General features: G+C 37.8%; 3 protein-coding genes and 1 pseudogene across 4 annotated transcripts; 2 read left to right on the top strand and 2 right to left on the bottom strand.

Moving 5' to 3' along the window:
• On the top strand, positions 519-3939 carry LOC104768942 (annotated as a pseudogene).
• On the top strand, positions 5386-10409 carry LOC104768941 (staphylococcal nuclease domain-containing protein 1). Of its 2 annotated transcripts, none has more exons than XM_010493042.2 (16): positions 5386-5559; positions 5892-6050; positions 6205-6279; positions 6368-6484; positions 6599-6706; positions 6792-6998; positions 7082-7297; positions 7384-7491; positions 7584-7754; positions 7834-8031; positions 8114-8464; positions 8561-8791; positions 8878-9066; positions 9158-9436; positions 9519-9896; positions 9978-10409. In XM_010493042.2, exons 2-16 carry the CDS (start codon positions 5898-5900, stop codon positions 10164-10166), a joined length of 2970 nt encoding a protein of 989 aa, XP_010491344.1. In that variant the 5' UTR covers positions 5386-5559; positions 5892-5897; the 3' UTR covers positions 10167-10409. The 2 variants fall into 2 exon arrangements, with proteins under 2 accessions (XP_010491344.1, XP_010491343.1); XM_010493041.2 differs by having other exon boundaries at positions 5888-6050.
• LOC104768940 (calnexin homolog 2-like) lies at positions 10681-13192 on the bottom strand. The gene is made up of 6 exons (XM_010493040.2): positions 12963-13192; positions 12792-12861; positions 11505-12634; positions 11355-11426; positions 11155-11274; positions 10681-11069 (listed from the first exon to the last, which is right to left on the bottom strand). Exons 1-6 carry the CDS (start codon positions 13047-13049, stop codon positions 10950-10952), a joined length of 1599 nt encoding a protein of 532 aa, XP_010491342.1. The 5' UTR covers positions 13050-13192; the 3' UTR covers positions 10681-10949.
• On the bottom strand, positions 13492-14386 carry LOC104768939. Its single transcript, XM_010493039.2, has 2 exons — positions 14271-14386; positions 13492-14173 (listed from the first exon to the last, which is right to left on the bottom strand). The coding sequence occupies exons 1-2, from the start codon at positions 14286-14288 to the stop codon at positions 13703-13705; spliced, it is 489 nt and encodes a 162-aa protein (XP_010491341.1). The 5' UTR covers positions 14289-14386; the 3' UTR covers positions 13492-13702.

The following is a 15516-nucleotide window of genomic DNA, read 5'->3' as shown; positions in this document are numbered from 1 at the left end:
ATGTTTAAATTATTATAAATATTTGAACTCCGTCAAAAGTTTAAAATATTATAATATATTTAAAGTAATATAATTAAGTAATATTAATATTTTAATTCTTAAAAATTTAAAATATAAAAAAATTTTGAGTTAAATCCGTTAAAATATGTAATTTTTTCAAGCTATAAATTAAACCATGGAAGCAGGGTGTGTCTATCTTCTTACAAAACTACTATCCAATATTGCGGAGTGTCTATTCTCTTACAAAACTACGTACTATCTACTATTGTGGTGTGTCTGTTTTAGTGAAAACTACATTTTACAAACTACTTACTCTATTAGAATTTCCAATTTACTGTATAGCCTCAGATATACAAATAAACACTATATAAACAAAGAAAAATAAATTAAAATAAAAAACTATATTACAAAAATACAAATTACAGAAAAAATAACTAACAAAATATATAATCCTGTTATATAGCACGGGTATCACCTAGTTTAAAAATAAAATCATTAATATACAGTTTAAGTAAAATCATTAATGGTAATTTCAGAGATATGATCGAATTCCTTACCGGAGCAGTAAGCATCAATTTCACAGTCAGCGCCACCGTTGACGACCCCGAATCACCAGCCGAGACGATGGTAGCACCAACGTTCGCCACGTGTGCTCCAAGCGCACGACCTTGCTTACCGACGCGTGGCTCTGGCTCACCTCCTCGTAGCCGTAATAGCAGTGCTGGGCTACTTCTCCTACTCCTACTCCTCATCCTAGGTTTAACGGTCTTTTGTACGGACGCAGATCCTTCCATGTGAGCCTTTCTATTCAAATGGTGAGATATTTTAAGATACAACTTTTGGACCGTATAGTGAGTTTTCCTTGCCGTAAGATTACAACTTTGCAGTCTAGGTAAAACAAAAAAAAAATCTGATCTTTGTTATTTGATTTTGTGGTTTTTAATGAGCTGATAGTGATTTATAATGTTAATGATCAGGACAGTAAACATTACTGAAACTGAACTACCAAATAAGACTATGGAAGCTAAGTCTCTTCAGGGCATGTTTGAGTTATTTGATTCTGGTTTCTTCAATGAGACTAAAGTAAGTCTTTTTCTTTAATTCTAACTGTAGTTTATGCTCTGAACCTGGATCCTCATTTTGGAAGTTGGAACTGTTTGTTTGGTGATGAGTTCTGTAATGAAATCTTAAACAGTTAGTTGCTCATCATATATGTCTTGGGTTTAGTTCCAATTTTTTTGCCTGAGTGGTTTGAACTGTGAATTTGATTTTGTTCATTTAGAAAGCCATTTTGGTTTATTTCATAGTTTATGTGTTTACTTATCAAGTTGTCACAATGGATAATTTCAAGTTAGTGTATATAGATTCAGGAGATTGCAAAGGGGGTCACTGAAATGAACGTTCCTATATATCAAGCCAACCGGAAACTCGTCGCTACTAAGAATGGCGGGTTGGAAAATTCGTCCCCGCTCGTGTTTAATCCGTCTTGGAACAGAGAGGTTCCACGAGTACATGGCAAGAGATTCAAATACCCTTCAGTGTCTGGATTAAAACTCCCTAGAGATGAAGAAGATATCGCCTTCATGAGTGTAAGTTAGATCTCCCTTTTTTTGTTGTTGTCATTTCGATAGATATATGTGTAGATTTATCTGATTTGAGAATGCATTATGGCAGGTTCTTGAACTTGGAGAACTTATAAAGACAAGACAAGTTACTTCCAAGGAACTTGTTCGGATTTATCTCAAGCAACTTAAACGGTATGGTAGCTTCTGTTCTCACTCAGTGTTTGCAAGGGATTCTACTTGATCTGATGTTGTTTATGGGGATTCTTGAAAAAAAATAAAGGTACAACCATGTTCTTGAAGCGGTGGTTACATATACTGAAGAATTGGCATACAAACAAGCCAAAGAAGCTGATGATTTGCTCTCTCAAGGAACTTATCTCGGTATCTTTTCTCTCATGTCATATTATCTCATTGATGGATTGGTGACCAATAGGTATTTCAAGTTTCTGATTGTGGTTTTTTTGCCGTGATAGGACCTCTTCACGGGATTCCATATGGTTTGAAGGATATAGTTGCTGTTCCCGGATACAAAACAACATGGGGTTCAACTTCTTTTAAAGACCAATTTCTTGATATTGAAGCATGGGTTTACAAAAGGTACTGAAAATAAAATTTGGCCATGTTCATTGAGTTTTCTTTTTAAAATTTGGCAACGTCAATAAGACGCTTGGTTTTTTTCTTTGTTTAGATTAAAAGCTTCAGGTGCAGTTTTAGTAGCAAAGCTGGTTACGGGGTCTCTGGCTTATGATGACATCTGGTTCGGGGACGGACTAGGAACCCGTGGAATATCGAGGAATTCTCTACCGGGTCATCAGCTGGACCCGCTGCTTCCACATCGGCTGGTTAGTTAGTTTTACTAGAAAACTGAATCAAGATTACGTTTCTGTTTTGGCTATAGTTGAAAAATTTATAAACTTTTGTTCAGGTATGGTTCCGTTTGCCATAGGCTCAGAGACAGCAGGCTCAATGACATACCCTGCAGCTCGGTGTGGCGTAACAGCATTGCGTCCGACATTTGGGAGTGTTGGTAGAACCGGAGTGATGAGCATATCCGAGAGCCTGGTATGGTACAAATAGCAGCTGTCCTAATATGCTCAAAAACGGAGTGAGAAGTATAACCTTTTAGGTTCCAACTCATCTTGTTACAGGATAAGCTTGGACCTTTCTGTAGAACAGCTTCGGATTGCGCTGTAGTCCTTGACGCTATCAAAGGGAGAGATCCGGATGATCTCTCATCTAGAGAGATCGCGTTTGAAGATCCCTTCTCTGTGGATATCACAAAACTTACTGTTGGGTATACCAAAGATGCTGACATGAAGGTAAACAGATAGTTTTTAATCCCTCAGAACAATGACCCGGGTTTGTGTTGATTTGACATTTGACTTCTTCAGGTGGTGGAAGTTCTTGGGTCGAAAGGTGTGAATATGGTTCCTTTTGAACTAAACTATACAGTGGAGTCGGTTCAAGGGATATTGAACTTCACAATGGATGTAGACATGTTAGCTCATTTTGATGAATGGCAAAGAAGTGGTCAAGACGATCTCTATGAAGCTCAAGATCAATGGCCGGTTGAGTTACGACGTACTCGTCTAATTACAGCCGTAGATTACATTCAGGTCTTTCTTTACCCATTCCGGCTTTATGATTTTGGGTTATGGGTTGGTTTTGTGATGATTATGTCCGGTTTTATTTATTTATCTCTCTGATTTACCCGCGTACGTAGGCGCAAAGAGCTCGTGGGAAGTTGATCCAAGAAGTCAAGAAGAGCTTTACGGTAGATGCGTTTGTTGGAAACGTGACAGATTGGGAGAAAGTATGTATGGGAAACCTTGTCGGTTTACCGGTTCTAGTGATTCCGACAGGTTTCAAGAACATATCGGATCCACCAAACAAGAGTTGCCGGAGAAGAACAACAACCAATGCTGGAATTTATGCTCCCCCGGAACGTGACCACATCGTAAGTAAAGTTAGTAAACCATTATATAACTTATATGATGTGGCTCTGCGAATTGAAATTGATATATAACCTTCAATATATATTGGTTGTGTGTTAGGCGTTGGCATTGGGTATGGCGTACCAATCGGTCACTGATGCCCATAGAAAGCGACCGCCTATTGATGATATTGGACCGGATGACTCAATACCAAATCCGCCTCGAGCTTTAATCCCTCCCCGGAGATTACACATTTGAATATTTCTTTGTTTTTTTTCTTTTTTCTTCCAGTTGTTGTTGTTACATTAGGAAATAGTCAAATCAATGTTGTGTGTTTTTTTTTATATGAGGAAGTTATGTTATAACTTGTTGTCTCTGTCCCAAACTCCCTATGAGCTATAAAGTCAAATGTTATACGTTTAATTGGAACAGTTTTTGAAGATCATGCGTTCGTAGTGGTAGCCTGGTGGACAGAACCGGACGTATATTTAAATGGTATACCATCATCCATACTGTTATTTTTATTGGGGGATTTTTGTGTAATGATTAACCCGTGAGAGGGTTTTGTTTCCACATCGAACGTGACTGACGGTGATTGGAATTTTTGGAATAGCCTTGTACTGGTATTGAAAGTGGAAATAAACACGTGTTGTTTTAGTTTGTTTATCTTTTCGTGTCACTTTGTTGTAATGTGTATGTGTTTGAATTTTTTTATTTGCTGTACTAGAAGAGGAAATGGGAAATGCGTGGGTGTAGAATTTGGTACGTATTTAATTATTTTGTGTGTTCGGCGAGTTTTCTTGGTGTGGGGAATTTAATTTACTTTATTGTACCACCCTTTGACTTATTAAACTCCTGTTAATTGGTTGATCAGTTTTTAGTTTTGATGATCTCCACTTTGTGATAAGATTAATTTCAACTACAAAAGTTGACTTGATAATTTATACTTATCCTTTTCACACAAATTAATAAAGAAGCTACAACTTGACATTTATTTTGGGTATAGGCTAGGTTGCACAAAATATTAACTACAAATTCGCTTTTATTTATGGTCACATGCAATTTAGTGCCTCGTTCTTACAAAATTAAAATTGCCCCCCCTATTTATAACCTTCATAGCTAACAGTAGGTGACAAACCCATCCATGAATGGAAAATTCGGAATTAAATAATTAGACACAAAAGAATAATCTGTACTATTAATTAATTCATCCAATCGCTACCAAACACAAATAGCAAAAATGTGAAAGCCATTAGCCATATAAACTAGTTCAGAAAAACTAAATACATAACAAAATACTATTGGCCGAAGAGACTCAGTATCTTATAGTAATAAACTAGTTCACAAATAAACTGATTCATAACTTAAATAGCTAGCTATTAGCCTATTACATCAGTTAACTTTTTTGAACAAACGTTTTATATAACTTAGCTATGAGTTTTATTTTATTTGGCTTTTTATCAACTACTAGGATAAACATGGATATTTATTTATCAATTAGTTTATATATAAGGTAATTCCAAAATACTTTTTCCGTTTTTGTCGATAAGCAATTTTGTCTAATCTGAAACGAAGAATCTGACAATGTTTTGTTTTACCGGAAATTATAAAAGCCTAGTCTATAAAAGAAAATAAATCACAAGGACTATGTATGCAAAATTTGGTTTTATAACTTCTAAAAGTTGAAACAGACAAGTTGATGAGTCTCAGTTTCATCGGTACGACCTTAAAACCAACTCTTTTCCGTAATAACAAAATCTATCTAACAAAAAAAAAAAAAGAAAAAAATGGCACAAACCCGTAATTTTATTCGAAACATTGAGGTTAAAATAGACAAAACACTTTATATCATCTTCCTCCTATGTTTTTTATAGTACTTGTTTCACCTCTCTGCACAAATCCCCTGAGCTCTCTCTCTCTCTCTCTCTCGAGATCCGCCGTTTTTGTAACTCCTAAACTCAGAGAGAGCTTTCTTCTCTTTTTTGTTCAATCATAGATTGAATCAGAGAGGGAGACAAGAGCTAACTCTTTATCCAGATCTAGTTCCTATCTCTTATAAGGTAATGTTCGTCGGAATGATCGTATAATTCTTGTAGATCTATCTGTTTCGTTGCTTCATTTGATCGTTTTTTTTTATTTAATTCCGATCTGATTTTCACGTTATTGTGATTTGAGCGTTATAGTTTTTTTTTTAGCTTTGATTGGTTTTGGTTATAGTGCAGATCGAGACGAATGTACGTATCTGCGATTTATTAAAAGATTGATTCTTTTGTAACCTCTTTTTGAATCGATGCATGTAGCTTTTGTTTTTGTCTCGTTCGTGGATTTTGATTATCTGATCGGGACAATATTTGAGTTTTGGGTTGAAATGTGTTTAATTGTGTTAAGATAGTGAAACATGGCATCGGCGAATGAGAACCAATGGCTAAAAGGAAGAGTAAAGGCTGTAACATCCGGAGACTGCTTAGTGATCACGGCTTTGAGCCACAGCAGACCCGGACCCCCTCCGGAGAAGACCATTACTCTTTCTTCTCTTATTGCACCTAAGTTGGTGAGTTTCAAACTACCTTTTTGACAGGTGTAAAATGTTTTGACACGATAGCTTTTGTCACCACCAATCATAAATTGTTCTCAAGGACAAATCTTTTTACTTTTTTCTTTCTTTCTGCCCGCTAATTTACAGTCAATTTTGTGTGTGTTTTAAGGCTCGCAGGGGAGGTACAGATGAGTCTTTTGCATGGGAAAGCAAGGAGTTTTTGAGGAAACTTTGCATAGGAAAGGTACAAAATCCAAATTCTTAGACTTTGTTATTACACTAGGTATTGTGTTTGACTAAAGTATATGTTTTTTTTTCTAATAATTCAATAGGAAGTTGCTTTCAAGGTGGATTACAAAGTGGAAGCTATTGCTGGAAGAGAATTTGGCTCTGTTTTCCTTGGCAACGAGAATCTTGCTAAGCTTGTTGTTAAAAATGGTTGGGCAAAGGTGATTACCGTTTTATTTCAACTTGAGAATTTGAGATGATTCTGTCTGAAATGTGGGGGTGATGTGACCTTAGCTTTTCTTACATGAGGGAGGAACTCTTGTTACTATGGACAGGTTAGACAGCAAGGTCAGCAGAATCAGGATAAGGTTAGTCCTTACATTACAGAGTTGGTAGAGCTCGAGAAGCAGGCTGAGCAGGAAGGATATGGTCGTTGGAGCAAGGTTGGTCTTCTCTCTCCTTTGCTTATTCACTCCAAATTCTGTTCTGATGTAAATGATTTTGATTATGGTTGTTACTTGACTCCAGGTTCCTGGTGCTGCTGAGGCATCTATCAGAAATCTTCCTCCTTCTGCTATTGGGGATTCTGCTGGTTTTGATGCCATGGGTCTTTTAGCTGCAAATAAGGGAAAGCCTATGGAAGGTATTGTTGAGCAAGTCCGTGATGGAAGTACTATTCGTTTTTATCTTCTTCCAGAGTTCCAGTTTGTTCAAGTATTTGTTGCTGGAGTCCAGGTAACTAAACTTCTTCTCCTGATCGTGCTGCATGCGAGGTTGGCGTTTTGACATATATAACTTATGTTGCTCTTTCAATGTAGGCTCCATCGATGGGAAGGCGAACCGCAAATGGAAGTGTTACTGAGACAGTTCCAGATGAGCCGAATGGAGATGTTTCTGCTGAGTCACGAGGTCCTTTAACGTCAGCTCAGAGACTTGCTGCCTCTGCTGCAGCATCATCCTTTGAGGTTTCCTCTGCTGATCCATTCGCAACTGAAGCCAAGTACTTTACCGAGCACCGTGTTCTTAGTAGAGATGTAAGGGCTTTTTTTCTCAAAAACGTCTCTCCTGTTTATCTGTATTTGGCATTTGGACTAATCTCAATTTGAGCTGGTTATTGCAGGTTCGCATTGTTCTTGAAGGCGTTGACAAATTCAACAATCTGATTGGTTCAGTTCATTATTCTGATGGTGAAACAGTTAAAGACTTGGGTTTGGAGCTCGTTGAAAATGTATGTGCTTTACTTAAGCAGTTATTTTACTTTCAACATGAATTGCATATTAAGCTAATGGACTGATAATGATTTCTATAATATCTTCTTAGGGTCTTGCTAAATTTGTTGAATGGAGTGCTAACATGATGGAGGATGAAGCTAAGAGAAAGTTGAAAGCTGCAGAACTTCAATGCAAGAAAGACAAGGTTAAAATGTGGGCAAACTACGTTCCTCCAGCTACAAACTCTAAGGCAATTCATGACCAGAACTTTACGGGAAAGGTAATATGTCCTGGCCAAATTATTTTTTGAATGCTGCCTCTCTACTCTGCTTATTAATTCATTGGTTTTATCTCTTTAGGTAGTGGAAGTGGTAAGTGGGGACTGTGTTATAGTTGCCAATGATGCTGTTCCAATTGGGAACCCAGCGGCAGAGAGACGGGTCTGTCTTTCGAGTATCAGATCTCCAAAAATGGGTAACCCACGTAGAGAAGAGAAACCAGCTCCTTATGCTCGGGAAGCAAGAGAGTTTTTGAGACAACGACTTGTTGGCAAACAGGTATTGCGTTGAGCCTTGTACTCATTGCCTTTGTTGTGTGCTCACATATGAACAAGATTTGGTTTCCCTTTCCCTGCAACAGGTTATTGTTCAAATGGAATACTCAAGGAAAGTCACCCAAGGAGATGGTCCTACCACATCTGGAGCTGCTGATAGGTTCATGGATTTTGGCTCAGTGTTCCTTCCATCTGCTGCCAAAGGCGATTCCGATGAAGTGGCTGCATCATCTGCTGACGGTCAGCCGGCTGGAGTGAATGTTGCTGAGCTAGTTCTTTCCCGTGGTTTTGGAAATGTAGTTAGACATAGAGATTTTGAAGAGCGATCAAATCACTATGATGCTCTTCTGGCTGCTGAAGCCCGTGCTTTGTCTGGAAAGAAAGGAATCCATTCTGCAAAAGAATCTCCAGCCATGCACATCACAGACCTCACTGTGGTTAGTAAATATATCTGTACACATTTCTTAACTAATCTCATTTTCCTTGGTAGCCTTTTTCAGTAATCTAATTGGTAAAGCATATATTTGTCTCAGGCGGCAGCTAAGAAAGCTAAAGATTTCCTTCCATCCCTCCAAAGAATCAGGAGAATACCCGCTGTCGTGGAATATGTCCTCAGCGGACATCGGTTTAAGCTTTTTATTCCAAAGTTGACATGTAGCATTGCCTTTTCATTCTCTGGAGTCAGATGTCCTGGCCGTGGCGAACCTTTTTCAGACGAAGCTATCTCTGTAATGAGACGTAGGATCATGCAAAGAGATGTTGAGGTAAACAAAATGCATCCCTATATCTACATCTCAGTCTCCTATTCTCCTATATGGGTTTTTCATAGTCTGTTGTAATAATCACACAGATTGAAGTTGAAACTGTGGATAGAACCGGTACTTTTTTGGGATCCATGTGGGAGTCAAGGACAAATGTGGCGACAGTTTTGCTTGAAGCTGGTTTAGCAAAAATGCAGACCAGCTTTGGTGCAGACAGGATTGTTGAAGCAAATCTTCTTGAACAGGCAGAGAGATCTGCTAAAAACCAGAAACTGAAGGTGACAAGCAATAAATGTTATTGTAAAAAGCCTTCTCCCTTTCAAAATGTTTAGACCAAAGCCAGCTAAACCGTTTTTGATGTTTTTTCAGATTTGGGAAAACTATGTTGAAGGAGAAGAAGTCTCAAACGGAAATACTAATACAGTAGAAACCAGGCAAAAGGAGACCCTAAAGGTTGTGGTTACAGAAGTACTTGGAGGTGGTCGGTTCTATGTTCAATCTGCTGGAGATCAGAAAATAGCTTCCATTCAGAACCAGCTTGCATCCTTGAGTATCAAAGACGCTCCCATTATTGGATCCTTCAATCCTAAAAGAGGTGACATCGTCCTTGCACAGTTTAGCCTTGATAACTCCTGGAACCGTGCAATGGTAATTCCTATTCACTTTCTTTATTTTCGAGTTTTCTTTAGCTTCTTGCTTATTCATTTAAATCAATACTTGTGTTGTGTAGATTGTGAGTGCACCTCGAGCAGCGGTCCAATCCGCAGATGAGAAGCTCGAAGTGTTCTACATCGATTATGGAAACCAAGAGACAGTCCCATACAGTGCAATCAGACCAATCGACGCTTCGGTATCCGCAGCACCAGGGCTTGCTCAGCTCTGCAGACTTGCTTACATAAAGGTTCCAAGCTTGGAAGAAGACTTTGGTCCTGAAGCCGGAGAGTATTTGCATACGGTGACGCTAGGTAGTGGTAAAGAGTTTAAAGCAGTGATTGAAGAAAGAGACACATCTGGTGGCAAAGTCAAAGGACAAGGCACTGGAACTGAATTTGCTGTCACTCTCATTGCTGTTGATGATGAGATCTCTGTCAACGCTGCAATGCTTCAGGTAGGTTTTCTCTCACCTTGTCTTAAAAAACATTTCTAAGAATTGATATTGATGATGATGAGTGATGATGATGATGAACAGGAAGGAATAGCAAGAATGGAGAAACGTAAGAGATGGGAGCCTAAAGACAAACTAGCTGCTCTTGATGCTTTAGAGAAGTTCCAAGAGGAAGCTCGCAAGTCGAGAATTGGAATATGGCAGTACGGTGACATTGAATCCGATGAGGAGGACACTGGTCCGGCTAGAAAGCCTGCTGGTGGTCGCCGGTAAATTATAAAAAACCCGAGAAGTTGTGATATGGTTCAAAGGGACCATGAGGTAGGGAGAGAGAAGCTTCGGTCGGTTTCTCTAAAGAGAGTTTAAAGCCATGTCGAACTTTTTGTAACGTTTTAGATTTGTTTCTTCTTCTTCTTTTAATTTATACTTTTTTGGTTGTTATGAACTCTTTAAAGAAATTTTCCATGTAGGACTTGAAATAAGGGGAAGTTTGAACCATGCTTACAGTTTTTTTTTTTTGTGTTTTCTGGTCCAACTTACCTTTCTTCTCCTTAAGCATTATATTATTCAACTATCCTCAATTCTTTATGTCATACACACATTAAAGTAGAGAAAAAACAAAAATCAGTGTCCACAAAATCTTACAATTAATATTTGTCTTCTTCACTTAGACGTTACGATTTGGATTGCGTTCTAGGATTAAGAGCATGTTATTTCTTCATGAACTTAAAAAGGTTCGCCTGAAAAGTGGAGCACATATGAGATTTTATTTTAAACGACAGGTGAGTTGCATATAAGTGTGTATTCACATGAGTCTCATGCTATTAGCATCAAGAAAGACTCCAGAAGTACAAACTTCGAGTTCTTAACACGGCCAGGTGACATTGTCAGTCTGTTATCATATTTCAACCCAAATGTTGATCCACATTCAGATTCAAGTGAGAAACTAAAAACCATACAAAAATAAAAAAAAATAAGCATGTTACAATCTCGTCTTTCTACTGTCTATATAAGGTGTTAAAACCAAACAAAGAACCCCAAAAATCAAAATCTTCTCTAACTGTCACGCCTTGTCGGCCTCTTACGTGGCACAGCCGCCGTTTCTTCCTTCTCTGTCTTTGACTCGCTCGATGAGGCCTCTGTTGATGTTTCCGGTTTCTTCTTTTCCACATTAACCTAACAATTCAATACCCCAAATTTCGTTACAACCAAGACAAGCCAATAAAATTACACCCAAACTAAAATTGACATGTTTTTTTACCTTTGCACCCCCAAATATTAGCTTGAAGAAGAGGGAGAGGAAGGAGAGGAAGACAATCACGATTGAAATGAGCACACCGATGGTTAAGTTTGGCTGTGTTTCAGCTTTCTCAATGAGTTCCTACAAAACGAAATTACAGATCCTAAGTAAATCATCCTTCTACATATAATATGTTCTTAAGACTAGAATTGACAACTTACCATGATCTTTGACTTGTATGCACTCAGGAAAGAAATGTCTGCAACCTTGTACAAGAGGTCGAACACCTTCTTCTGCAGCAATGCACAGACACATATAAGTAAAAGGGACATGTGTAACTCTTTCATATCTTGTGGTGAAAATCAATTTACCTGGTAGCTCTTGAGACCATTTGCCTCACCAGCAGCTTCATCCTCTGACTTTTGTTTCTCTTTCTCAACATCAAACTTAGGCTTCCATGTGGTTTGTCTGTACGTTTCCGCAACCTTTTCGTCCTTAGCTATCAAAATGTTGTCAAATATGATACCATCTTGCATTGTCCAAATCTCAATACCAATGGCTGCAATAGGTTCGAAGTTTGGCCTATCAAGCTCAAAGTAGTCAGGGTTTGGTATGTCTCTGGGTTTCCAGATTCCCTTGTAAGCTGGGTTATCAATGAGAGGTGAGCTCCACTTGCCCTTGTAAGCAGGGTTCCTAATCATTGGTCTCTTCCACTCGCCACATCCAGGTGCTGTCTCACACTTGGGGTTAGAAACCTTGGGAGCTTCCCACTCACCATCTTCCTCATCATCCCAATCTTCAGGCTTGCTTGCCTCAGGGTCGTCAACCTCTTCAGGCTCATCATCCAACCATCCTTGAGGTTTCTCAGCTTCCTTATCTTCAATCTCCATGGGTGCATCCTCATCCCAGTCATCAGGCTTCACAGCAGTAGGATCAGGAATCTTGGCTCTCTCATCCCAGTCTTCTGGCTTCTTGTCCTCAGGATCAGGGATGGTCTTGGAAGGGATCAAAGGAGGCTCAAAGTCTTCACCAGACAGTAGATTACCCTTCTTCTTCTCCTCACCATCAACCAAAATCGTCACCTCATTATCAGGTTTCAAGATAACAGTGTAAACATGAGAAAGCTTGTCGAACGGAACAGAAGGAGGGAACTTGAGATGGTGCTCAACAAACTCGCCGCTCTTAGGATTCTTATGCTTCAAGATAAAATGCACCTTGTTGGTAGCACCACACTTGTCAGGTCCAAACATGATAGAGTAAGGAGAATCATTATCAAAACTTTGAGGAACCCATCCAGCTTCTTGAGGACGAAGGTACTTCAAGTAAGCACCACCACACTCAAGCCCTTCTTGGAAACGAGCCTCGTATTGTAGAACAACAGTTCCGTCTTTAAGGTAAAGTGGCTCATCAAGCTCTTTCACAATTCCGTACTTTTTAGCTTTCTCGCTCACTAGAAGTCCGTAATCATCATGCCCTTCACTCTTCTCGTGCTTCCACACACCTAGAAGAGTTCAAAAAAAACAATCATTTAAACAAGAAAATTGCCAGATTCACAGAATAAATCTGGAAATCAATAAAGTCAAAACTAATTCTAAGCTAAACCATTCATTACAAATTCCAAACAAAGAAAAATCAACTCGAAGCTTTTTTTTGTTTACCTTGGTATTCAGGTTTCTCTGAAACGATCCAACGACCATCAAAAGACTCGTCGAACGATTCATACAGGACCTGAAAAACATAATGCCAGGTTATTACAAAAACAGAGGGAAAAAAAACTAAAAACAGAAACTTTTTTGCAACGAAAGACAAAAGATTAGTTAACAAAATACCGTTTGGTCGTCACAGTAGCAAAGACTCGAAAACGAAAACAAAGCTACAAGAAGCAGCGAAACGTATGTAAAAACCCTTTCTCTCATCCTCGCAGAGTTCTCCAACACAATCAAAATCGAATCAAAAAGATAACGAAGCAGTTGAGATGTTTAGTTTTAAGAGATTTCTCCCGAGGCTTCTCGTGTCGTCGTATATTTATTATATTTATACGTCTTCTTCGTATTTGGATTTAGACCTACGAACGTCATTACGAGTCTTCTTCCAATAATATATTACTCGCCACGTGACATTAACCTATCAAATATCGACACGTCATCCAAGAACTAGGAGCAATACGTGTCTTGACCATAGTATTGGGCCTGGGCCCAAATATAAATAGATTACGTCGGCTTGGTTATAGATAAATTTCAAAGCTCATATAAATAAGAACAGCATCTATATATCTCACACTCAAACCGACAAAAACTGGTTAAATCTGAATTTGAGTCTCCAATCCTAGATCAAAACCACACGATTAAACTGGACATATAATAATCAAAACCTGGTTATTCGATTAGACATCATATTTTACAAAGTGTTCGAAAACAACAACAAAAAAAAAACACTGAAGTTGTCTTACCACAGGATTAAATTAATCGAACCTTAATCCCGTTCGACCTCCTAACAAGAAGTCGTTTTATTATAGGAAATAAAACATGCAATTACAAAAACACATCACTAAATTAAATGGAAGCTTAAATTAGTGAGCCGCGTGCATCTTAGGATCAACTCCGACATCCTTAAGCGTCAAGGCACGAGGTTTGTGAGCGAACTGATCTTTCCTGATTGGGTCAGAAATCACATCCTGCTTGTCAAACTCTTGAACGTGAGCTATTTTCCTAAACCACGACCTGTTAGCGAACCGGTCCGCTTCGTTTAGAACTCGATCGGGATCTTCAATCTCGGGGATAGTCTCTCTTATCTTCTTGTTGACACGCACGCCAGGGTTTTCGTGTAGATGATGATACGCAGTGTAAACACCGAACGTTACAGACAATGAGATCAATCCTATGGAGACGTAAACAGGTGTGAAGTCAGCTTTTGTAGCTGCTGCCGTGGTGGAGGTTCTCTGACCACCATACTCAGTCGCCGCAGTAGAATACGCTTTGGATCTTGGTATTGTAGGAGCGGTGTAAGTTCTTAACCTTTGCACCATGCTTTTCAAGTAACCCTTCAAACATTTAAAAAGATTAAAAAGTCAAAACCGAGAAGAGCAAATAAATCATAGAGAAACAAACGACGTACGTATTAGGTTACGTTTTACTTACTGTTGATCGAACGGCCATAGCTTATCTTGACAAGTGATTAGTAAATTTTTGCTGAAAACAAAAGCGAGAGATCTTGTGATTTTTATTATTTGTGGAGTGATGATATATACTTGGGAGTGTTTTAGATTGTGGATTATAAAAAGGAAGATGGAGACATCTGGAGCTCAGAAGAGAGATGTAGAAGTTATACGTGTAAGCAGTTGAGACCATGCAGTTTCATTCGTGGAAGTGTCTTGAAGATCCACGTCACATCAGATTCCTTATTATTGGGATTTCACTGCAGTAATATATATGTAGTTTATTTTCATTGGTACTTCTGTCAAATTGAAAACATAAAGAAGTACATGAGATATAAATCTATTATTAATTTTAATGACTAAGAGTAAGACCTAATTCTTATCGTTTTTACACTGGTAAAGTTCTAGATAGTCCACCTCATTACGTGGTCATTCAGATTTGGTTCACATGATACACACTAATTTTTATGTGTTTAGGTACGTATTATAAATTTCAGAAACTTTTAACGTAATGTTTATGGTAGCCATTATTATTCTATGTAGTGTGTGTATTTATATGAAAATATTTAAATAACTAATACTATCATGGAGTTTTTAAAAATTTTAAATTTCGTAGATGTCCTATATCTAGATATATAGTGAAGTGAACTGTTCATAATTCTAAAGAAAAGTAAAAGTAAAGCTATTTAGGATAAGACTTAACTAAAGTGGACAAATCTTTCTCAATAAGGAATTAAAACAAGTTTTGTCTATTGATTTAAATATAATAAATTGATACGAGTTGAACTAGTGCTTGGTGCTTACTAGCTCCCATTAATGGAATTAGTGCTTATTCGACGTTAATTATTGTCCATTGCTATTTTTGTTATAAATAAAACGGTGTAAAGAAGCTTTACAATCCTATATAAAGAAAGGCCTACACATTAATTTAATTTATACCATTTATAATCATATTCAGTATTCACATTCATCTCGATCTGCTTTACATTCTTAATCATATACTGTATTTTAGATAGAATCATAGAATTAAGGCCTTAAACATTCAGATTCAGAAACAAAAACAGAAAAAAAAAAAAAAAAAATTCGTAGTTAATTTGTTGAAAATGAAATGGTACTTATTAATGCCACATATGTTTCTTTTCATTTTTTGCTGTTTTTTTCTGAAAATAATTTATTTTTTTTTGTCAAACTGATACAAACTCAATAATAGTGGGTTAAGCCGATGAGGT

This window comes from Camelina sativa, chromosome 20 (assembly GCF_000633955.1).
Source record: "Camelina sativa cultivar DH55 chromosome 20, Cs, whole genome shotgun sequence".
Taxonomy (NCBI): domain Eukaryota; kingdom Viridiplantae; phylum Streptophyta; class Magnoliopsida; order Brassicales; family Brassicaceae; genus Camelina; species Camelina sativa.
Note: the sequence above shows the minus strand (reverse complement) of the source record. Positions and strands in the feature narration are given on the sequence as shown.